The sequence below is a fragment of the Typopeltis vanoorti genome, chromosome 10, assembly GCF_054136105.1.
Source record: "Typopeltis vanoorti isolate ZY-2024b chromosome 10, IOZ_Tvanoo_1.0, whole genome shotgun sequence".
Classification (NCBI taxonomy): domain Eukaryota; kingdom Metazoa; phylum Arthropoda; class Arachnida; order Uropygi; family Thelyphonidae; genus Typopeltis; species Typopeltis vanoorti.
Window position 1 is genome coordinate 107,362,066 of NC_143558.1, and position 24,594 is coordinate 107,386,659.

The 24,594-nt window shown below is 35.7% G+C and overlaps 1 protein-coding gene across 7 annotated transcripts in view; it reads right to left on the reverse strand.

Moving 5' to 3' along the window:
- LOC150102659 (serine/threonine-protein phosphatase 2A 56 kDa regulatory subunit gamma isoform-like) overlaps window positions 1–24,594 on the reverse strand; it is a 315,572-nt gene that overhangs the window by 85,556 nt on the left and 205,422 nt on the right. For all 7 annotated transcript variants that reach the window (XM_090399676.1, XM_090399677.1, XM_090399671.1 and 4 more), the window contains one exon: window positions 21,150–21,200. In XM_090399676.1, coding sequence (XP_090255802.1) covers window positions 21,150–21,200 — 51 coding nt within the window. The remainder of the gene's footprint in view (window positions 1–21,149; window positions 21,201–24,594) is intronic.

A 24,594-nucleotide genomic window follows, 5' to 3' on the forward strand; every position in this document is an offset into this window, starting at 1 on the left:
TTGCTGACCTTCATACCATATCTATTACAACAGCTATTCAATTTAGTCAGAGAATCTTGCAGGCTTGTAGCGGATTTATTTAGAAGTATAACGTCATCCGCATAGAGCAAAGAGCCGACATTAATATCTCCAATTTTGATATAATGTTTAATACCACTTTCCTTCATAATGTGATCCATATAGATAATGATTAACAGAGGGGATAATGCACATCCTTTATCACACCAGATTTAACATTAAACGATCTTCCTGTACTTCCTTCAATTCTAACTGCTGACTTACAACTCAAATAAAGACTAAGTATTGCTTGATATAATGTCGCATTGAAACCATATAACTGTAGCATATTGAATAGCTTCTCTCTTGGCACCTTGTCATATGCCTTTTCCAGATCGACAAAACTTAAATACAGATCTTTGTTATATTACCGTGCTTTGTCAACTATTTGTCGTAAAGTGAAGATCTGATCCTGACAGCCTCTATTTGGCCTGAATCCAGCTTGTTCTTCACCAAGCTTTTCTTCCACAATTCTTCTCAACCATTTCTCAAGTATACTTGCAAAGATGTTACCAGGAACACTCAGTAGGGAAATATCTCTGTAATTCTCACATTCAGTTTTATTTCGCTTTTTTATATATGGGCACTATTAGAGCTCTACTCCAATCATCGGGAATTCGTCCTTCTGCCTAGGCATTCTAAACTATGCAGTGCAGCCACTGTAAGACTTTTATACCACCATACTTCAGCACTTCTGGTCGAATATCATCTACCCCTGCTGCCTTTCCACATTTCAAGCCTTTGATGGCTTTTTCTACTTCAAGTATGGATATGTATTCCTGACTGCATGCCTTGGCAGTGTTTTTTATCACTGTGCTGCCATCACTGCTTGTTTCATTTAGCAGTTTTTCAAAGTAATTACTCTATACTTGAAGGATATCTTTTTCTCCCATTGTCATGTCACCTTTATCATTTCTAACTCCTTTTACAGCACTCTTTCCTCCATTCCTAAGCTTCTTCAACAACTCCAAATATTGTGCCACCTTCTTGATATTTATTATCTATATTCTTGCCAAAGTCCTCCCATGACTTTTGTTTAGCTAGTTTTCATTGTGTTTAGTATTCTTGCATTTGTCTCATTAAATAGAACATTTCTACTAGAAGAGCCAAGTGCACAAATTCAATAACTTCTTCAAAATATAAGAGGGGCAAAATAATTCCTACTTGATATCAGATGAAATATGTATTTCAATTTATTTAATCTCACTATCCATCAATGGTCATTTCATTAGTTCTGTATATGCAAGTCCAAGAAAAATGATGTAATAGTTTCTGCTTTTATCTCAACCTAAAGCTATATTGTCAGTAAAAATGTTGTTTGTTAATTTTTTGCTAATGGTATTCTTGTTTCACAAAATAAGATTTCAAAACGGAAAAGAATCCAACTAATGTCAGGTGCAAGATGCATATATCATGTAGTATCTGACCTTATGGAATGGCATGGATAGCAAGTTTCCTCATCTCCAGTGCAGACCAACACGACTCCTTCAGACTTTGTTTTGGAACTAAGTTAAAAGAATCACTCCATGTGAAACACTTCATCATGATTGCTGAGATTTCTGCTAATGTGATCCAACTTACCAAACACATCGACAAAACATGTTTGCTAACAGATGTCACTCAATAGTGAGCAATGAAATAGCATATGAAAGATTATATCCAAAAGCTAATAACACATGATATTTATTTAGCAAAACAAATTTATAATGTATTTTGTTAAATAAATGTCTGGTGTAACAGATGTCTGTGTGTGTGTGTTTATATACACGAGGATGGTCTGAAAATTTCTCGGCTTCGGCCATAGATATAGACATAGATAGACACTATTGGCACGATTTTTCTTTTTTCTAAGTTGGTACATCTGTAATAAACATCCATGTGAAATTACAAGTCATTCTATCAAGCAGTTTGTTTTATACAGCTGTCTGTATCCCTCGAAATGGATGAAATTGACTATTGTGTGGTTATAAAATTCTTTGTAAAAGAAGGTTTAATACCAAAAGAAATTCATTTGAAGTTCATAAAAGTTTATGGGCACTCTTCCTTCATTTTCGACAATTAAGAAATGGGCGACTTTAAACGTGGCCATACTAGCCTTGAAGATGATCAACGTGAAGGATGTCTAGAAAGTGTAACAACACCAGAAATCATTCATCAAGTGCACGATATGGTATTGGATGACCGGCGAATCAAAGTGCATGAAATTGCTGAGACTACAGGCATTTCAAAATAGCATGTAGGATATAATTTGCATGAAGAATTGCAAATGAAAAAGCTTTGCATAAGATGGGTGTCTCGCTTGCTCACAGTAGATCAAAAACGCACTCACATGAAAATCTCTTAACAGTGCTGAGCATTTTAACAAGAATAAAACTGATTTTGTGCATTGATTTATCACTATGGATGAGACGTGGATTCACCAGTACACAGCAGAATCCAAACAGTAGACAAAACATTGGACAGAAGCTGGTTGTTCAGCGGCAAAGAACACAAAGTCGGTTCCATCAGCAGGAAAGGTCATGGCATCAGTGTTTTGGGATGCTTAAAGGTATTTTTTTTATTAATTATCTTCAAAAGGGTAAAACAATAACCAAGGAATATTATTCCGATTTTTTAACCAGACTAGACAAAAAAAATTCATAAGAAAATATACGATTTGCAGAAGAAAAAAATCATCTTTCATCAGGACAATGCACCTGCCCACAAAGGTGTTTTGGCAATTGGAAAATTAAAGGATCTGCACTATGAATTGTTGGAACATCCACCCTATTCCCCAGATATGGCTCCCTCTGACTTATCTCTCTTCCAAAACTAAAACTCTTCCTCGCTGGTCAGCGTTTTTCTTTGAATCAAGACGTGATTGCAGCTGTAGAGGGGGTATTTTGCAGATCTTACTGAGAACCACTACAGGGATGGGATAATGGTGCTGGAGCATCACTGGAATAAATGTATTAGTCTTAAGGGAGATTATGTTGAAAAATAAAAATAATTTGGAAATTATTAATTAGTTTTTCTCATTGTTAGGCTGAGAACTTTTCAGACCACCCTCATCACACACACACATATGTATGCATGTATTTACATACATACATGTGTGTGTGTGTGTGTACACAAAACTGAGGAGTGCATTAATACTATTTCCTCTAGCTCAGCTACCTTCTCAACAAATGCTTTAATACTATTTACTGAATATTTTAGAAGTCAGCATGAAGAAATTTTATAACTATAAAGACCTCTCACATCTGTAAATTTATCTTTTTTGCTAAATAAAATTGATATTGTTCTTCTTTTGATTAACATCTCTGACTTGCCTTTAGCAAACAGTAGAATTTCTGTGTTATCCAAAGGTCACAAATTATGATGCTATCCCTATAGGAGTTCCCAGTTATAGATTTTCTTTTTTCATATCAATAAAGCCTTTCATAATTTTCCTTATAACACCACCTGTAAAAATAATTTTGAAGCAGCACTATTTTTAACATGTTTTATACTAGACATAAACATGCTGAATGTTCGTCCAGAATATATTCTCCTACAAACTTTTTTACTAAACAACTATTTTTAACTTGTAATCCTTACTACATATGGGTGGATGCATTATGATTCACTTCTTCAGCAGAGTGAAATAAAAACTAAATTGACATTACAGTGGCTTAGTAAAGCAACAATCAAATTAATGGTAACTGCAATACTCAATATTTAAAACAGATTAAATGTTATCCATTTCTTGTGTCAGAGTTCTGCATGCACAAGATTATTGATGAGAGACAACTGATGTGGGATCATACCTTGTTTCTTGTTACATTCATTAGGTTTATTTATTTATTTTTTTAACATTTCCAATATATTTCTGAAAACTCTAATAAAGAAACTATAATCAGCTGTGAGATGTTTCTGTATGCTGCCATTGACTTGTTTTTGTTGCATGTAAATAATCCTAATTATTTTGATTTATTTTATCATCATCGTCGTCATCATCATCAAATTCCTGCCATGTACCCTCAAGGGGTATACAGGATATGACAGTACTACATGAAAATATTACATCATTACTAATTTCCTATCTACAATTTTCCTCCAAATCAGTCTGTTACTTGTCAAGACTCCAACATTATCAGATCTTATATTTCTATCGTCTAAGGCACTTTGTACCGTATCAATCCACCTATATTTTGGTCTTCCTCTGGGTCGTTTTCCTGCCAACCTGGCAGAGAACACTTGTTTTGCTAATCTTTCCTCTCCCATTCTATTTAAGTGACCATACAACCTGAGATTAGCTCTGCTAATGCATTCCTGGATGCTGACAATGTCAAGTTCTTTCCTAATATCCTCGTTTTTAATATGATATTGCCATTGATGCCATCTGTTCACGCCTAATCTTTCTCAGGACTCTCATATCTGCGGTCTCTAGTCTTTGGTCAAGTGTTTTACTTCTGACCCAGCTCTCAGATCCATAAGTTAAAACTGGTTTGAACACTGTCTTGTATACAGCGAATTTAGTGTTCCGACTAATTTCTTTCTTATTCCATATGAATTTATTCAATTGACTTCCCACCATACCAGATTTGCTGATTCTGTTGTCTATTATTATATTTAATTTACCATCTTCAGTAAAAATCGTGCCTAAGTAGCTGAAATGTTTTACTTGTTCCACAGGTTCTCTATTCACAACACAGTTGACATTTGCAATGATTCTGCCTATTTTCATTGTCTTTGTCTTTTTATTGCTGACCTTCATACCATATCTATTACAACAGCTATTCAATTTAGTCAGAGAATCTTGCAGACTTGTAGTGGATTTATTTAGAAGTATAACATCATCCGCATAAAGCAAAGAGCTGACATTAACATCTCCAATTTTGATATCAGGTTTAATACCACATTCCTTCATAATGTGATCCATATAGATAATGAATAACAGAAGGGATAATGTACATCCTTGTCTCACACCAGATTTAACATTAAACCATCTACCTGTACTTCCTTCAATTCTAAATGCTGACTAACAACTCAAATAAAGACTAAGTATTGCTTGATATAATGCCCCATTGACACCATATAACTGCAGCGTATTGAATAGCTTCTCTCTTGGCACCTTGTCATATGCCTTTTCAAATCGACAAAACTTAAATACAGATCTTTGTTATATTCCCATGCTTTCTCGACTATTTGTCGTAAAGTGAAGATCTGATCCTGACAGCCTCTATTTGGCCTGAATCCAGCTTGTTCTTCACCAAGCTTTTCTTCCACAATTCTTCTCAACCGTTTCTCAAGTATACTTGCATAGATCTTACCAGGAACACTCAGTAGGGAAATACCTCTGTAATTCTCACATTCAGTTTTATTTCCCTTTTTATATATGGGTAGTATGAGAGCTCTACTCCAATCATCGGGAATTCGTCCCTCTGTCCAGGCTTTCTGAACTATGTAAGTATGGATATGTATTCCTGACTGCATGACTGGTCAGTATTTTTTACCACTGTGCTGTCATCACTGCTTGTTTCATTTAGCAGTTTTTGAAAGTAATTACTCCATACTTCAAGGATATCTTTTTCTCCTGTTTTCATGTCACCTTTATCATCTCTAACTCCTTTTACAGCACTCTTTCCTCCATTCCTAAGCTTCTTCAACAACCTCCAGAATATTTTGCCACCTTCTTGATATTTATTTTCTATATTCTTGCCAAAGTCCTCCCATGACTTTTGTTTAGCTAGTTTTACACACTGTTTAGCTTTCTTACATTTGTCTCTGTATTCTGTAAGAGTAAAAGCTGACTTATTTGCCAGGAACTTTTGATATGCTTTCTTCTTTTCCTTCACTGCCTCTTTAACTTCCTGTGTCCACCAGGGAGTTCTGATTTTTTTATCCTTGCACACAACCTCACCACATGCCTCTCTGGCAGAATCAATCAATGTTTTCTGCAGAGTTTGCCACTGAATCTCCAAGGTTTGATTCCTGTTCTTAAACTCTTTCATTTTCTTTTCAATAATCTTTCTATACTTTAGTCTACAGTTCACATCTGAGAGCTGCTCAACTTTTATTCGCTTTAAAACTTTCTTACATGTTATTCTTTTCAATATGAAATTCAATTTTATCCTGCTCAAGACTAAATAGTGATCACTTCCAATTTCAAATCCTCTGTACACTCTGGTGTCCTGCACCAGGGAGAAAACATCACTATCAACAATAACATAGTCAATGAGACTTTTCTTATTCCTAGCCTCTTCTCTCCATGTGAATTTGTGCACATTTTAATGTTGGAACATGGTGTTAGTAATAACCAGTCCATGTCTGAGCAGAAATCCAACAGATATTTGCCATTATTATTAGCTTTGCTCATTTCTCCAAATTTTCCCAAATTATTTTTGTATATCTCACAATCATTTCCTACTCTGCTATTTAGATCCCCAACAAGGACCAACTTTTCCTTTTTCATTGTGTCAGTTGCTTTTTCTAAAGCCTCAAAAAATTCCTCCACTTCTACGTTAGTAGAACCTTCTGTGGGACCATAGGCACAAATAAGTCTCATTGTCCAGTTCCCCATTCTCATATTTGCCCACATTACTCTACTTGAGACTGACTGCCATTCAAGAAGATTAGCCTCGTATTTTGTGTTGAATACTATGGCTACTCCTTCTCTTCCTTGATTGTCACTGCCTGAATATAACATTTTGTATTTATTGCTCAGAAAGATCTCACCAGTTTTGGTCTTTTTTGTTTCAGTCACCCCTATTATGTCGATCTGGTACTTATCTAATTCCTCAGCTAGCTCCATTTCTTTGCCATTCAGCTTCTTACGTTGATAGTACCGATCTTTAACTCTAGTGATGTTTGAGTTGGGGTTTGTTTTCAGATTTGTTCCAGTAGCTGACTTTTCGCTGTTCGCCCTGGTTCCCTGGTGATAACAACGGGGGCCTTGTTTAACCGGGCGACGCCCCAGCCGGCATGAAATTTTGTCATGTTGTACCATCGTTTTTTATTTTGGTTTAACCAATAAGAATACAATTTGGTCGGCTAAATCCCAAATTGCCAGCCCATCCTCGTTCGTTCAGTATCAAAGTAGATACCCAACAGGGTGCACCACGAGAAGGTGAGGATTGGACATTAGGTCAGAAGCCCTGGTCGGTTCTCCGCATTCCTTTAAAGGCTATGTGGAGGTCTCCTCTCAGTTATACAGCTTTGACCCTTAAGCACCCCAATTTATTTTATATATATATATATATATATATTTTGCTTTTACATCCTTCATCTTTTCTGACGTGTATCTTTCTCTCTTGCATGGACTATGTGTCCAATAGGAATAACCGATCATGTATGAGGGTGGTCCGAAAAGTTCTCAGATTAACAATGAAAAACGAATTTATAATTTCTAAATTATTTTTATTTCTCAACATAATCTCCCTTAAGACTATTACATTTATTCCCGCAATGCTCCAGCATCATTATCCCATCCCTGTAGTGTTTCTGAGTAAGATCTACAAAATACCCCTCCACAGCTGCAATCAACTCTTGATTTGAAGAAAAATGCAACCAGCAAGGAAGAGTTTTAGTTTGGGGAAGAAATAGAAGTCAAAGGGAGCCAAATCTGGGGAATAGGGTGGATGTTCCAACAATTCATAGTGCAGATCCCTTAATTTTCCCATTGCCAAAACACCTTTGTGGGCAGGTACATTGTCCTGATGAAAGATGATTTTTTTTTTTTTCCTTCTGCAAACCAGGTATTTTCTCACAAATTTTTTCATCTATTCTGGTTAAAAGATCGGAATAATATTCCCTGGTTATTGTTTTACCCTTTTCAAGATAATTAACAAACAAAATGCCGTCAGCATCCCAAAACACCGATGCCATGACCTTTCCTGCTGATGGAACCGTACTGCAAGGAGATGTGCTTTGCATTATGGGAGATACTGAGACAAGGAGTGATGAGAGCTTGGTCCACCTTTGCTCAGAGTTGCCTGGTGTTGCACCACTTTACTTCAGTCCTGAAGATATTTTCAGGTGCAAACTCTGTTTGCTTACACTTGGATAAAGGATTAAACTAAATTTATTATAATCTAACCAAGTGCAAAATAAACTTCCAGCATTTTTCTCTAAAGCAAGAGTAATTCAATAATAAGGTGGTACACCCATTGGCAACTCGTATAGGTAAATATGACCTCTCCTATTGCTCCTGCCTTAGTATCTCCACGTTTGGGTCTGCCTCCCACTGACAAGACCTCAATAAAGGTTGAAATCGGTCTGGGTAGTGGTCCTTCCCTTAATGCATAGCAGTAAACATTTCTGCAAGGAGATGTGCTTTGCATTATGAGAGATACTGAGACAAGGAGTGATGAGAGCTCGGATGCAACACCACCTTACTTCAGTACTGAAGATATTTCAGGCGCAATCTTTGTTTGCTTACACTTGGATAAAGGATTAAACTAAATTTATTATAACAGAGCAAAGTTTACATCATAATTCTCCAAGGTCTGTGTTTCAAATGATTCTATAAACAGATTGACTAAACCAGAGATGATGCAAACTAACTCTTGTTTGCATCATCTAAACCAGAGGAGATAGTTCTTGTAGTAATCCTACAAGATGAGCAAGTTACATTGATGAGCAAGATGATGATTTCCAGGTTTGATAACAGAGAGTTCTATTAAAAAATCCTTTGTCTTTTCAATAAAGTGTGCAGTGTTCCTAATGTAGGTCTTGTCTATAAGTGGGACTACCAACTGATATTCAGAGAGAAACGGGTGAATATATGGCATCTACTATGAACATTAATGGTATGTTATTGTGTATCTTTAGAGCTGCTTAAATTCTAGGAACTAGCAGATTTTCAGATTCAAGACATTTCCAGATATCCTCACACCAGCTGACAAGGTCTTCAATCAAGCTGTTGGCATGTTGTGTGGGCAAGCCAATTGAGTTCATAGTCGAGTACATTGTAGGTGTGTAATTGAGTAAGTTCTGCATTTTTAAAGCCTGGATTTCTCCTTCAGATTTAAATAAGAGTGCAGCTTTAGCTCTCTCAATCTCAACCATCAAAAAAAGGCTGACAAAGCAAGTGTTTTGGTAATGAAATATAATGAGGTTTATTTTAGAAAAAAAAATTCACTTCCATTATGAGACCATTCTGCTTTGCTTGCCACTGTGTTTCCAGATACCTTACACGATCTGAAATTAATGAATTTATCAAGCATCTAGATGGGACAAAGAAACATCTGTTTTCAACAAAAACATCAAACTATACTGTATGAAAGTAATTTTTAACACAATTACATATATATTATTTGCAGGTACTTAGAATTCAAGAACTGCCAGAAGACATGATGTGAAATCGGCAAAATCATTAATGTTAATATGCATAACTATGGCAGAAGTGCCAACCCTTCCTTGTACTGCTGTACAAGACAATTATCAAAACAATGATACGTGCACACACAATGGCAAGCAAACAAAGATTTAGTCACTTGGTTTTTATTTAAAGTGACAAAAGAATATGGATAGGATGACCAACATAAGTGACTCAGGTAATGTTGGGAAGAGGCTCAAAATATGAATTGTAAATGTCTTTTTAATATAACCTCTTTATAATATCCCCTCTTATCCAACTATATGTTAACAGATAGTTAGATTAGGATGATATGATAGAGATATTTAAGCTGGTGAGGATTTTATGGAAGGAATGGAGCTAAAACAAAAGTATCCACTCACAGTCCTAGAGGGAGGATTTTTTTCTAATCCAATATGCCTTTACAGCCTCAAAATTTAGGATCAATGTTCAATTTTAATTCTTCTCAGGATTAAAAATGAACAATGTATCATTAAAAATAGAACTTCCTTCTTAGGATTAAAAACTGAACAATGTATCATAATATGTATAAGAACTTGTGGCAGGTAGAGCTCGAACCAAGGACCTTATATTTGCTAACTGCAATATTACTAATAATTGTGTGAGGACGATCTTAGGATGAGTACTATACAGCAGGCTTAGAGGAAAAATTAACACTGCTGCACCAATCACTCAAAATTTATTCTATCTGAATTAAGATGTTATCTTTCTGTCATAGAGAGTACATAAGAGTGTTAAAAAAAACTTCTGAGGTTAGTGCTGTTCATACAGTCTATCTTTTACTATGAAAAAGACAAATATTCTAAAAAGACTGTAGCAAGAAACAAAAAAGGAAAATAAAATGGTTATTTTTAATAAATTCATTTCAAAATGAAATCTGAGGTTCTCAGTCTGACAATCATAGCTTATCTTTCAATAATAACAGAACTTAAAAATCCACCTTAAAAAAAAAAGAGGGAGGGAGGTGGTGTTAGATCCTGAATGCAGAGCTTTACAAGTAAATTCTTTATTCAGGATTTAACATGAAAAACTAATACTTATTAAGGAGATATCTGCACATTGGCTAATAATTATAAAGTGTTATTTTATGTCTTGTAATAATGTATAGTCCATGTGTGCGATATAGTGAGAGTTATTGCTAGGTTATTTGTAATTCCCAAGTAAGCTGTCTAGTACTTTGCGAAATTCTGAGAAAAGTTTATAATAGTAATCTGGAATAATCGCGTATAATCGGTACGAGTCGTGTGGAGCGATGGAGGCTATACCTATGCAGAAATATGATGTCAGAGCGCCTACCTAGAATAATGTAACCGAACAGGTTAGTGAGAGTGTAGGATCACCCAAGGGGCATGAATGATGGGGTTCGTGGGTGAAAACTGCATTGAATAGAGGGCACCCGAATAGGGCAAATAAAAGATGAAGCACGCCGTTTTAGGGGGCCTTTTGACCTTTTGATCTTCAAGTGCCGGATTTGAGTTTTAGGGGGAGTTGGTCGGAGGATTCGTGAGAGAGCGGTGGGTCGGCTACGGTAATGACGGATGGCAGGTTCTTTTCTTGAGAATGCTTGAAGATTTTCAAGCAGAGCTGATTGTGATATGACGGCCCATGTGGAATCGAGCCTTAGCAGAATGTCCCATTGGAGAAAGTTTCCTGCGGAGCGGTAGACAACACGCAACAGTCGGAAACGATTAGAAGAAAAAGTGTAGTACATCGCCAGGCGCAAAGACAGCCGAAGAATATGAAGTACGGTAATCCAGACCTATATGAGATGGCGGCATGAAATCTGAAAGGATCCGGTAATGTAAGAGTTTTCGTTCTATGTTAAAAATTTGTTTAGAAGAACAAGAAATTTGTGTGTGTTGTAACTAAAGGACACTAGTAGAGAACTTTTAGTGAGAATTTGACTGAATTAATTAAGCCCTTGTGGAACAAAGAAGAGTTGTTAAATAGGCAGTAATTTGTGAATGACTAGACTTGCTTAAAATGAAATTTAGAATTAAGATAATCATTGATAGAGTATTAATGAAAGTGTTCAATAAGTATTCTGTGAGTAACTTGTGAAAGGAGTTATACAGTAGTAGTATTTTGCTTAAACCTAATCCTTTCATAATTGAAAGATTTAACTTGCTCTGATTCATTGATTTAGTATAACCCTTAACTTAGAGTGAAATTTGATTCATTGAGTATTTAAACTTACATAACTGTAGATGTTTTATGTTTTTCCAATAAACATGTTTTGTACCTTATACCTGAGTCATGCCTGATTACAAATTCAAACCACCACTTATGAAATTGAACCTTTTGGCGGGAAGGAATTTAGATATAATTGTTTAAGTGAGATTCGGTCCACGACTGCTAACTGAATCTGCACAGCGCTGGAGCTTTAGGAGCATGACAATAGATTAGAAGGAGAGTTATTATAGAGGTAGAATAAGATATAATATAGAGAGATAGTGACATAACAATAGAGTAGCCGGAAGGACTTTGATTGTACAAAGTTTTGAGTAAGCAAAAGGATAGATTCTAGAGACAGTAAGTTAATGTTTAATACGATTGAACTTACGATCGATATAACATTATATGAAAGTAAGGATATAACAATAACACAGCCGACGAATTACAGATATAACAGTGGGAAACGATTCAAGCCTACATGTCTAGTGTAATGAACAAATACTAAATACTGGGTTTTACACCTGTACTACCTTGAAACACTTTCATTATCAGCAATCTGAAGCCAGAATTGTGGCCTTTCTAAAACCAGGCAAATAATCGACAGATCTAAATAAAATTCCAGATCTCTTTATTTACTATCTAATATCTGATCTTCAAGAGCCTCAGAACTTACTTTGAAAAATATCTTATTACAAAACAACCTGCCTTCAGAACTGGAAAACCTTGCACATTGTAAATCCCAAATCTCACACAGTACAAAAATGGATTTGGAAGATAGCTTAAGACAGAACTTGTCCTGGTTGATCTCACTGTCTATGACATTCTCAACCAGAAATCTCAGCAGGGTTTACAGCCTCTCCAAGGGCTACATACTCGTGCCTTTTGCCGTTAAAGTCACAATGAGTGACTATATGGCAAAAAGAGTCAAAGAGTCAAAATGGCATTACCACAAAAGAGAATGCATACCTTCTCTTCTTTTTATCATTTATCTGAAATACTAAGCAATTTATCCTGGTACAATAATTCTTGTATATATGCAGATGATCTGGCTAGTGCAAGACAAGTCTCTGACTTCAACATCATTGAATAAACTCTTCTGAGTCCTAAAAAACTGGCAACCTATTTCTTGCATGCCAATCAATTGAAAACCCAGGTAAGCATGTTTTTCACCTCAGCAATCATGAGGTTGACAGAGAACTAGATTTTTGTTGGAAAAACACTGACTACAGCCAGTACAAACAACATTCTACAAAAACTTATCTCATAGAGGACTCCAGTCCTCTGAGAACTCCAGTCCACATTTTACACCTGCAGGATTTGCATGGCAAGTATGAATAAATTCATGCCACAGTTGCAGACAAACTAAGAGCTAATTGAAGCTAATAAAGGTGACTGATCTTTACTAGCTCTCCACCAGTATTAGCAGAAGTCCTCATTATGACTCACAGCAGCAGAATAATTAGACATCTAGCATATGGACAAAATCTAGCCAGGCATTATCTCAATTAAAACCTTAGCTTTCTGTCTTATGCAAAACTATCTCCAAAATCTATATGTACCTTACAATTGCTATCAAAAGAGCTCTGACTTTGTTGTTATTCTTGGTGGCATGACTAGTCAATGGCAATTCATCAAAGTGTCCATCAACAAACCATTTAAGAATCATTTGAAGAAGAAATATGACTTTTGGTTGATTTTGAAAACCTTCCTTTGACACCTTCTGGTAAGATTAAAAGAGAATCTGCATCAAACTTTAGAAAAATGTATCAGCTGCTTGGAATCAAATACTAGACACAAGCACTCATTTAAGAAATATTGCATAAGCAATGCATTAGATAGTACTAAGGAAAACAGACATTAAGGACTGAGTAAACAGGTAACTAAGAAGAATCAGTGAATATAAACAAGTTCTGAATTCTAACAGTGATTTTACAGAAAAACATCCAATGTAATATATATATGAGGTATTACCCAAAAGTTTGGGGAATTTGAATCGCACACACAAACCAGTTGTAGTACGGCCTACAAACACTATAAGGGGCGAGCAATACACCTTGTGAATCATTATGCCAAAGCTAGCAAGCTGAGAGGCTGCATTCTTGGGTTATGTGCTTTTCTGTGATGGCAGATTTTAGTGTTCAGCAATTTTCTTCTCCAACAGAAATGATGGATTTTAAGGAGTGAAGAATTGGCATCAAATTTTGCTTTAACCTCATAAAAGCTGCTGAAGAAACCCATTGAATGTTTAAGGAAATATTTGATGATAATGTAAGGAGCCAGGGCCAGATGAATGATTCAGGGACAGATGAATATCTGTCAATGACAATGAGCAATCTGGATGACTATCGACAAGCACAATGCTGGAAAATATAGCAAAAGTAAGCAAAGCAGTCCTTGCAGATTGCAGGCGAACTCTCCATGAAGTTTGTGAGATCGTAGGACTGTAATACAGGACAGTTCAACACATTTTGTCAGATGTTTTTGAATATGAGATGCAGTGATGAAAAATTTGTGTCAAGACTTCTGAGCAATGACCAGAAAGAACACTGCATTGATGTTTGTAAGGAGCTCAAAGATCAAACCCAATGATCCCAGTTGCATCTCCAAGGTCATATTGGAGATATTGGACCTGTGATGAATCATGGGTTTATGGATATGACTGAGACAAAGCAGCAGTCACCTCAGTGGAATTCCTCAAATTCATGGTGGCTGAAAAAAATTCAAATTCGCAGCAATATCAAGTCAATGTTGATACTTTTTTTTTTATATCCACGGCATTGTTCACAAGGAATTTCTCTCCACCAGTGAAACTATCAATGGCAAGTTCTACTGAAGTTTTGAACAGCTAAGGGAGAGCTAATGGCCAGAAAAGTGGAAGAACAACAACAAATAGGTTCTCGACCATGATAAAGCACCTGCCCATACATCACTCATTGTTCAACAGTTTCTAGCTTCCAAAAACATGGCAGGCTGAATTATAGGAGGTGCTCAACACAGTCAGACTTAAGGACTTCCAAGGATGCATGGAATCGTAGAAAAACCACTGGGATGCACAAGGGGACTACTTTGAAGGAAAAAGCAAAAGCTAAAAGCTAGGGTAAATAATTTTTTCATGGTAAAATTCCCTGAACTTGTGGATAGCACCTCATATATGGTTAAATGTCTTCTATTGTCTACATACTGTCAATGAATTGTATTCTATTGTAATTTTTTTTCTCTATTACTGATATTGAAAATAGCTGATGCCACTGAAAATCAATGGCATCTTAAAACGAAAGGGCTATCATCATATCTAACTAAAAGCTGGGGTAGAAATAAAGCAGCAAAGATTAAATGCTATAGTTTGCCCACCGATTAGAGATCCCTCGACACTTCTGCGCATGTCAGAATAAGGAGAATACATTCCGATAATAGGGTAATCAATCTGTCTTCTGGGATGTGTTTGTTTATTATTAAAGGTCGGAAAATTTAGCTTTTCTTTTATACACATTGTAGTTTTTAACATATAACTATTTTCAAAGCTGTATAACTGAGAGGAGACCGCCACATAGCCTTTAAAGGAATGCGGAGAACCGACCAGGGCTTCTGACCTAATGTCCAATCCTCACCTTCTCGTGGTGCACCCTGTTGGGTATCTACTTTGATACTGAACGAACGAGGATGGGCTGGCAATTTGGGATTTAGCTGACCAAATTGTATTCTTATTGGTTAAACCAAAATAAAAAATGATGGTACAACATGACAAAATTTCATGCCGGCTGGGGCGTCGTCCGGTTAAACAAGGCCCCCGTTGTTTTCGCCAGGGAACCAGGGTGAACAGCGAAAAGTCAGCTACTGGAACAAATCTGAAAACAAACCCCAACTCAACATCACCAGAGTTAAAGATCGGTACTATCAACGTAAGAAGCCTGAATGGCAAAGAAATGGAGCTAGCTGAGGAATTAGATAAGTACCAGATCGACATAATAGGGGTGACTGAAACAAAAAAGACCAAAACTGGTGAGATCTTTCTGAGCAATAAATACAAAATGTTATATTCAGGCAATAATAATCAAGGAAAAGAAGGAGTAGCCATAGTATTCAACACAAAATACGAGGCTAATCTTCTTGAATGGCAGTCAGTCTCAAGTAGAGTAATGTGGGCAAATATGAGAATGGGGAACTGGACAATGAGACTTATTTGTGCCTATGGTCCCACAGAAGGTTCTACTAAGTTAGAAGTGGAGGAATTTTTTGAGGCTTTAGAAAAAGCAACTGACACAATGGAAAAGGAAAAGTTGGTCCTTGTTGGGGATCTAAATAGTAGAGTAGGAAATGATTGTGAGACATACAAAAATATTTTGGGAAAATTTGGAGAAAAGAGCAAAGCTAATAATAATGGCAAATATCTGTTGGATTTCTGCTCAGGACATGGACTGGTTATTACTAACACCATGTTCCAACATAAAAATGTGCACAAATTCACATGGAGAGAAGAGGCTAGGAATAAGAAAAGTCTCATTGACTATGTTATTGTTGATAGTGATGTTTTCTCCCTGGTGCAGGACACCAGAGTGTACAGAGGATTTGAAATTGGAAGTGATCACTATTTAGTCTTGAGCAGGATAAAATTGAATTTCATATTGAAAAGAATAACATGTAAGAAAGTTTTAAAGCGAATAAAAGTTGAGCAGCTCTCAGATGTAAACTATAGACTAAAATACAGAAATATTATTGAAAAGAAAATGAAAGAGTTTGAGAACAGGAATCAAACCTTGGAGATTCAGTGGCAAACTCTGAAGGAAACATTGATTGATTCTGCCAGAGAGGCATGTGGTGAGGTTGTGTGCAAAGATAAAAAAATCAGAACTCCCTGGTGGACACAGGAAGTTAAAGAGGCAGTGAAGGAAAAGAAGAAAGCATATCAAAAGTTCCTGGCAAATAAGTCAGCTTTTACTCTTACAGAATACAGAGACAAATGTAAGAAAGCTAAACAGTGTGTAAAACTAGCTAAACAAAAGTCATGGGAGGACTTTGGCAAGAATATAGAAAATAAATATCAAGAAGGTGGCAAAATATTCTGGAGGTTGTTGAAGAAGCTTAGGAATGGAGGAAAGAGTGCTGTAAAAGGAATTAGAGATGATAAAGGTGAAATGAAAACAGGAGAAAAAGATATCCTTGAAGTATGGAGTAATTACTTTGAAAAACTGCTAAATGAAATAAGCAGTGATGACAGCACAGCTATATAAAAAACACTGACCAGGCATGCAGTCAGGAATACATATCCATACATGAAGTAGAAAAAGCCATCAAAGGCTTGAAATGTGGAAAGGCAGCAGGAGTAGATGATATTCGACCAGAAATGCTGAAGTATGGTGGGATAAGAGTCTTACAGTGGCTGCACTGCATAATTCAGAAAGCCTGGACAGAGGGACGAATTCCCGATGATTGGAGTAGAGCTCTCATAGTACCCATATATAAAAAGGGAAATAAAACTGAATGTGAGAATTACAGAGGTATTTCCCTACTGAGTGTTCCTGGCAAGATCTATGCAAGTATACTTGAGAAACGGTTGAGAAGAATTGTGGAAGAAAAGCTTAGTGAAGAACAAGCTGGATTCAGGCCAAATAGAGGCTGTCAGGATCACATCTTCACTTTACGACAAATAGTCGAGAAAGCATGGGAATATAACAAAGATCTGTATTTAAGTTTTGTCGATTTGGAAAAGGCATATGACAAGGTGCCAAGAGAGAAGCTATTCAATACGCTGCAGTTATATGGTGTCAATGGGGCATTATATCAAGCAATACTTAGTCTTTATTTGAGTTGTGAGTCAGCAGTTAGAATTGAAGGAAGTACAGGAAGATGGTTTAATGTTAAATCTGGTGTGAGACAAGGATGTACATTATCCCCTCTGTTATTCATTATCTATATGGATCACATTATGAAGGAATGTGGTATTAAACCTGATATCAAAATTGGAGATGTTAATGTCAGCTCTTTGCTTTATGCGGATGATGTTATACTTCTAAATAAATCCGCTACAAGTCTGCAAGATTCTCTGACTAAATTGAATAGCTGTTGTAATAGATATGGTATGAAGGTCAGCAATAAAAAGACAAAGACAATGAAAATAGGCAGAATCATTGAAAATGTCAACTGTGTTGTGAATGGAGAACCTGTGGAACAAGTAAAACATTTCAGCTACTTAGGCACAATTTTTACTGAAGATGGTAAACTAAATATAGAAATAGACAACAGAATCAGCAAAGCTGGTATCGAGGGAAGTCAATTGAATAAATTCATATGGAATAAGAAAGAAATTAGTCGGAACACTAAATTAGCTGTATACAAGACTGTGTTCAAACCAATTTTAACTTATGGATCTGAGAGCTGGGTCAGAAGTAAAACACTTGACCAAAGACTAGAGACCGCAGATATGAGAGTCCTGAGAAAGATTAGAGGCGTGAACAGATGGCATCAATGGCAATATCATATTAAAAATGAGGATATTAGGAAAGAACTTGACATTGTCAGCATCCAGGAATGCGTTAGCAGAGCTAATCTCAGATGGTATGGTCACTTAAATAGAATGGGAGAGGAAAGATTAGCAAAACAAGTGTTCTCTGCCAGGTTGGCAGGAAAACGACCCAGAGGAAGACCAAGATATAGGTGGATTGATACGGTACAAAGTGCCTTAGACGATAGAAATATAAGATCTGATAATGTTGGAGTCTTGACAAGTAACAGACTGATTTGGAGGAAAATTGTAGATAGGAAGTTAGTAATGATGTAATTTTTTCATGTAGTACTGTCATATCCTGTACACCCCTTGAGGGTACATGGCAGGAATTTGATGATGATGATGATGACTATTTTGCTTGTATAACAGTTGGAAAAATGTATGTAGAGTATTAACAAAATTAAAAAAGGTATAGCATAAAACAAAAATTTAACTAAGTTTATTTTTAAGAAAGTTTTCTATAAAATAAAAATAATTATACAGAAAAACAGAAATGTTTTCAAATGAGCTTAGATATTCTAAACTTACAGTTGAGAGAACTGACACTTTAATGTCCTAAAACGATTAATTATTTATGACTTGTTGCGACTCTTTTAACAAACCCATGTAAAAAAATGTTGGAAAAAAATACCATTATCAAATCCTTTTAATCTTCATAGTCATCTGAATCAGTGTCCGAATCGCCATCACTTTCACTTAAACTGATCACTAAAGGTTCGCATAATTCTTTGATAATTCCGTCTCTGTAGTAATACATATTTTCTAATGAGGTGACATGAAAACAATATTTTCCCCAGTTTTGAACTGTAATACTTTCAATCGCCTGTTCTGAAAGCTTAAAAAGTTTCGACATGTCAATATCTCCAGTTACGTTGCAATGCCGAATGAAACTTTTCACTTCTGCCCAAACATACTCAATAGTATTAATATCGCAATGATATGGTGGTAGCCTCAAAGCTAGAAATCCATGCTCTTTGAGCATCGTGTCGAATTTAAATAGTTTAGTTGTGGGCGAGTTTCTTTTGACCAAATTAAGCAATTCAATTTTTCGCATATCTCTGGAATGAGAAATGTTATTTGCAGAGAGCCAATCCATAAGAACTTGCTTTTTATTAGACCAATTTGGAACTTTGTTTGATCGAATAGTGATATGAAGCGTTATCAATTATAACAACAGCATTTTTAGGAAGGTATGAAATCAGTTTTTCTTCTGCCCACTTTTCGAAGATCATAGAATTCATTTGCCTATGGTAATTGGCTTTATATAGTAAGTTTGAATTCGGTAAAAAACCCATTTCTCCACCTGCACACAAAATTATTATGCGCCGCAAGGCATTTCCGGTTTGTAGCACTCCACATTCTTCTTTAGACTGCCAACATTTTCCATAATTTAAATTACTATCAATCCAAGTTTCATCTAGATACACAATTGGTTTTTTTTCCCTCCCTGAAACGTCTTATTACTCTCAAATACTGCGTTCTAGATATCGCTTCGCTCCATGATAAGTTTCCTTTTATTCTGGAACTTTTTAAAACAAAATCCGATTTCATGAAGTATTTTCCTTAAAGTTACTCCTTTCCAGGGAAAATTAATTTTTTCTTTAAGCACAGGAATCAATTTCGGAACAGTTGGCACTCTTTTCTCAACCACGTAAAATTCGTGAATAGTTCTTATAACGTCTACATCAAAATAATTCAAAGCTACGGTTTCGATAGTTTTCTTTACTCTGGCGCTTTTTTTTTAGGAGATTTAAACTTACCTTCACCTTTTGATTCCCTATGAATTCTTTTAATAGTCGACCCCGATACGCCAGCAATTGCACTTGCACGTTTTATGACTTGAGAAAGGGGAACAAGGAGATGATTCTTTTTCGCAGAATGTCAGCACATTATTCAATATTCTTTTGCAAGAGCCTACTGAAACGTTTAACAACAGAACTCTTGTTGACTGTACTGGATCCATCATACAAATTAATAATAAAAAAATAATGCAAAAAAGCGACAACAAAAATCAAGCTTGTACTAGTACTAGCTTGATTTTTGTTGTCGCTTTTTGTTGTCGAATTTGGATGTACGAATTGGTCGCATATTGGCGACCAATTCGTACATCCTTCATTTCTTTCTCCCCTTCAGCATGAATCGACTATTCTTGGCAAAATGCCAAGGAGAGATCTACAAACAGTGGGCAAACTATACTAACATGAGTTCTGATTAAAAGATTGAATGATTGAGATTGAGAAGAAACATACTAAAAATGAAGTGAAGAAGTAATTTAACATTATTAATATCCAACAATGTTAAAAATAGCTAATCTGAACTGGTACAATGATAAAAATAAAATGGAATGATTTGCAAAAAGTGTGTATCCTAAGCAACAATAGAAGGGGAAAAGATCCAGATGTGTGTGTGTGTGTGTGTGTGCGCGTGCGTGCACGCACACACGCACGCACACGAAGCAAAATGGGAAGAAGATTCAGAAAAGACCAAGACTTAGATTTAGTAGACAGAATGTAAGAGCAAATCAATCTGGAGACCTAATAAATAACAGACTTATCTGGAAGAAATCTGTTGATAGGCAACTGGTAATAAATTGCTGTGCTGGACTATCAACATTATCTGGAATACATTATAGGATATAATTATGCTAATTCTCTTGTTCAATGTGACATAACAAACCAACAAAGTTAATAAGTAGTGGCGCATTGCCTCTAATTTGGCACAGACCAAAACTGTTAGAAAATTATGCTATACCTGATGCAATATAGACTCAAAAATGCTAGCAAACAGCAAGAAAAGAGAGTTTCCGAAACTTAGCAATTATAATGTAAGAACAATGCATCTTTTTTGGATAAAAGATTGTCCATTTCCTCCCCGTATATACACTTTCTTCTCTAAAGATGCATAAAAATGCAAAAAGAAAAATGCAATACACCTCACATTTTATATATACATGCATATAGCGTTAATCAGTCATTTGGGATGAATAAACAATATATTAACCAGATTCTTGAATAACTATTTTATACTTTTAATATGAATTGTACATCTTAATTTTATGAAAAATTTCACACTTACCTCTTTTGGACTATGAACTTTAGGCCAAAATTTCATTAGACACATTATCACCTAAAAAAAGAATGCAATAATATTTATGTATAATTGAATTTTTTTTTTTAAAACATAAATGTTGATTTATGAAGGTTAAATCCTTCATAGAGAAAAGAAAAGTACTCAAAACAAAAAAAAAAAATTTCGTCGTCAGTTTCCTGTTGTGTATGCTCAAGTGTGTACAGAATAATATGACACTACAGTACAGTACTGCCATTATTAAGTTATTACTACGTTATTAAGTTTATATTATTACTGATAACAATTTTCCTCCAAATTAATCTAACATATGTTGGCGTTATCAAATCTTATACTGCTATCTTCTAGGATGCTTCTGATTGTATCTATCCATGCTGACCTTGGTCTTCCTCCAGGTCTTATTCCTGCCATTTTGACATTAAATGTCAATTTTGCTAATATCTTTCCTCTCCCATTCTGTTTAAGTGGCCATACATAAATTTTTAGTGTTCAAGAATAAATGAAAAGAACTAGTGTCAAATTTCTTCCTTCCTTTTAGGACTTACTTCCACAGTCAGACTACTATTGTCACTCATGAAATTCAAATACTTGTTCTGATTATTACAGAATTCCATGTCAATGAATGCATGTCTTCCTCAATCAATTCAAAATTCTTGCCAGTAACTAAACCTTGCTTTTTCCAACAAGTACACTACAATAAGGCAGTCAAAAATCAGAATATCACTATCAGCTTGAAACAAAAATGCTAGTTTCATTCTCCATCTACACTGAAGCCTACAACAACTGCAAAACAATCAATACCAAATTGAAATCTGATTTCAAGAGAGGTAAGGGCAGAAAATTAGCTGGCCTCTTGCACAAATAGCAGTTGGCCTTCGATCCTATGCAAAGCCAATTGCAAATTTCTGCCGCTGTCTATCTGTTGTCTATCTTAGTGGGACGGGGAGATTGAAATGTAGAGTGGAATGAAGAATAAATGTTTCGATACCTATGAAGAATATTTCAGTGGCAAATTCAGTATATATGCTTGAAAAAAAGATACCCAAATAAGGAAATGAGGCATAGCAATTACGAAGATCATCCCAATTTGCATTTGAATGCCTTCAGCGCTCCTGTTATTGTGGCAACAATAGGAGTGGTGCGTGACCTATGGTCTTAACTACCTAAAGGATAAGCAATGTTTACAGTGCATTTAGAAGGATCATTAGTAAAGATGATATCTAGAGTGTTTGGAGAGTGATTAGAGTCATGTGATATTTGAGTAGGCATGTGAATGACTTGCATGAGATCAATGGTAATAGCACATATCTCAGCATCTCTACTTGCCTGATCTGTGCAGTTGAAAGAGAAAAGTCAGTTGGATTTGTGAACATTAAAATCCCCAAAGTTGATGACTCTGTTGTTATGAAAGTTAGACCAAAGAAAATCAACATTCCAAGAGAGGAAATCAAAATATTTGCAATGGTTGGTGCATTAGGGAAGTGACAGGAACAAATGAATTTGGTATAATGTGGTAAAGAGATTTTCACAAAAGGAGGTCAAAATTAGAATATTTTAAGATAGATACTCTATGGCATCATATGCATCAGAGCAAACATACGTATTCTACTTTTGAGTCAAAAAGTGTGTAATTATGAAAGCTGAGATGAAGAATTTTTGAGGAAGGTGCAATCTGTTTCTGTCAGAAAAGCAGGTGGAGTTTTCCAGACTAGAAATAGGGAACTTCTAGTATGGAAAACTTCTAAATTGAGGTAGGAACTGAGACCATATATGTTTCTGAAGTGAATCTAGTAGGTTTGCTGTTAACCACTTGAGCCATGCACATTTCCTAAGCAACGTTTGAGGTTTGGTTTTTTAGGTAGGTATTAATAACACTTGTTTTTGCAACAACATTTATTGTTTATTTATTGCTTATAGTCCACCATTCCAGCATTTTTCTTCCAAATAACAATGAGGTTGGCAAGCTTATTCCTGCTGAGCGAAGGTAGGATCTGAATGGGGTTATACATGATGAGGATGGAGAGCCTACAAATTTACTGTTTGCATCTGTTTATGAATTCAGATCTGCTCATCAGTGTTAAATCTTGAATAAAAAGGATTTTAGTAATATAATACCTTTTATTCAGATTTTACAAGTATACTGTATATCAATGAATAAATTTGGTGTAATTCTAATAGAAATAATGTTTTTTTTTAATTATGAATAACGTATTATCAATAGTTTTGTGTAAGAACAAAGGAGATTGTATTGTGTCTAAGTATGCCATAGTGAACAAAAAAAATTCCAGACAGGATTAAGAAGATTAAGTCATGACCTGAGGCTACTGTACACGTGCAGCACGATATACACAGGGGTCTCCCATCTAATTGCACAGATAGACGTGAGTGTTGGGTGCAGAAAATTACTGTACCTAGTGGATGATGATGTCATAAAAACGAAGGTCATCGGAACCGTATAAAAAAGAGTTGCTGAGTCGAGTTCAAGGCATTTTGGTGAGGAACTTGTAGTTTTTTTTTGTTTTACGTAGTCGGTTCCTAGGAGATCAAGTTGGAGTATGGAGTGTTGTTCTATTCGCAGGGCAGCGAGTCACGTGGAGTTCCGATGAGAGAATTCTGACTCATGTTGGTTTTAAGGTTAAGGTAAGCCGCGAATTCGGCATGATCGTTAACGACGGCAAGTTTTGTTGGAGTCATAAGCGATGAATAGTTACCTTACTCGGAAATCTATACTCACGATACAAATCCCAGAAGAACGATACATCGAAGGTGAGTCGAATTAGGAGGAACCAAATGCCGATGTTCAAAGCCGTAGCAGTCAAGTTGCCAGCAAATACCGAGGAAGAAGTTGCGTTAATCTACAAAACGGATGTCTACGTGCAGTAACGGAGACTAACGGAAATTAGAAGGAACAATCAGCTATAGAGAGTCTGACTTAATGAAAAGTAAGAACTTTCCATTAATTTGTTTGAGAGAAATATAGATTGTGAAGGTGATTTCAGTTAATGGAATTGTTTTAATGTTAAAGATACAGGACTTTAGACCGTTAGCCAATATTTGATTTAATTTACTAAATGTATAAAAAGCTTAGATGAATTGTAATGGGAATCTAATTGCACTTGAAATTTGTAGTAAATTGTTAAGGTAGAAGTCAGGACTTTGATACATATTTCTCTAACAAAGATCTTTAGTATCAGAAGTGTAAAGTTTCAAGCATTATTGTTAAATTTTGGTCGATGTATTGTATTGAAGTTAATTAAGGAGGAAGTGAGACTAAATCCACTTATTTGTGTTAAGTAATTGGGATATGGGCAGGTTGAAATTTTGTTATATATCATGAGAAATACCTATTGTGAACCTTATCTTGTGTGTTAGTTTAGCTTATTTAATTTAGAGGACCTTTCGACTAGTTTAAATTTTGTTTAACATGTATCGT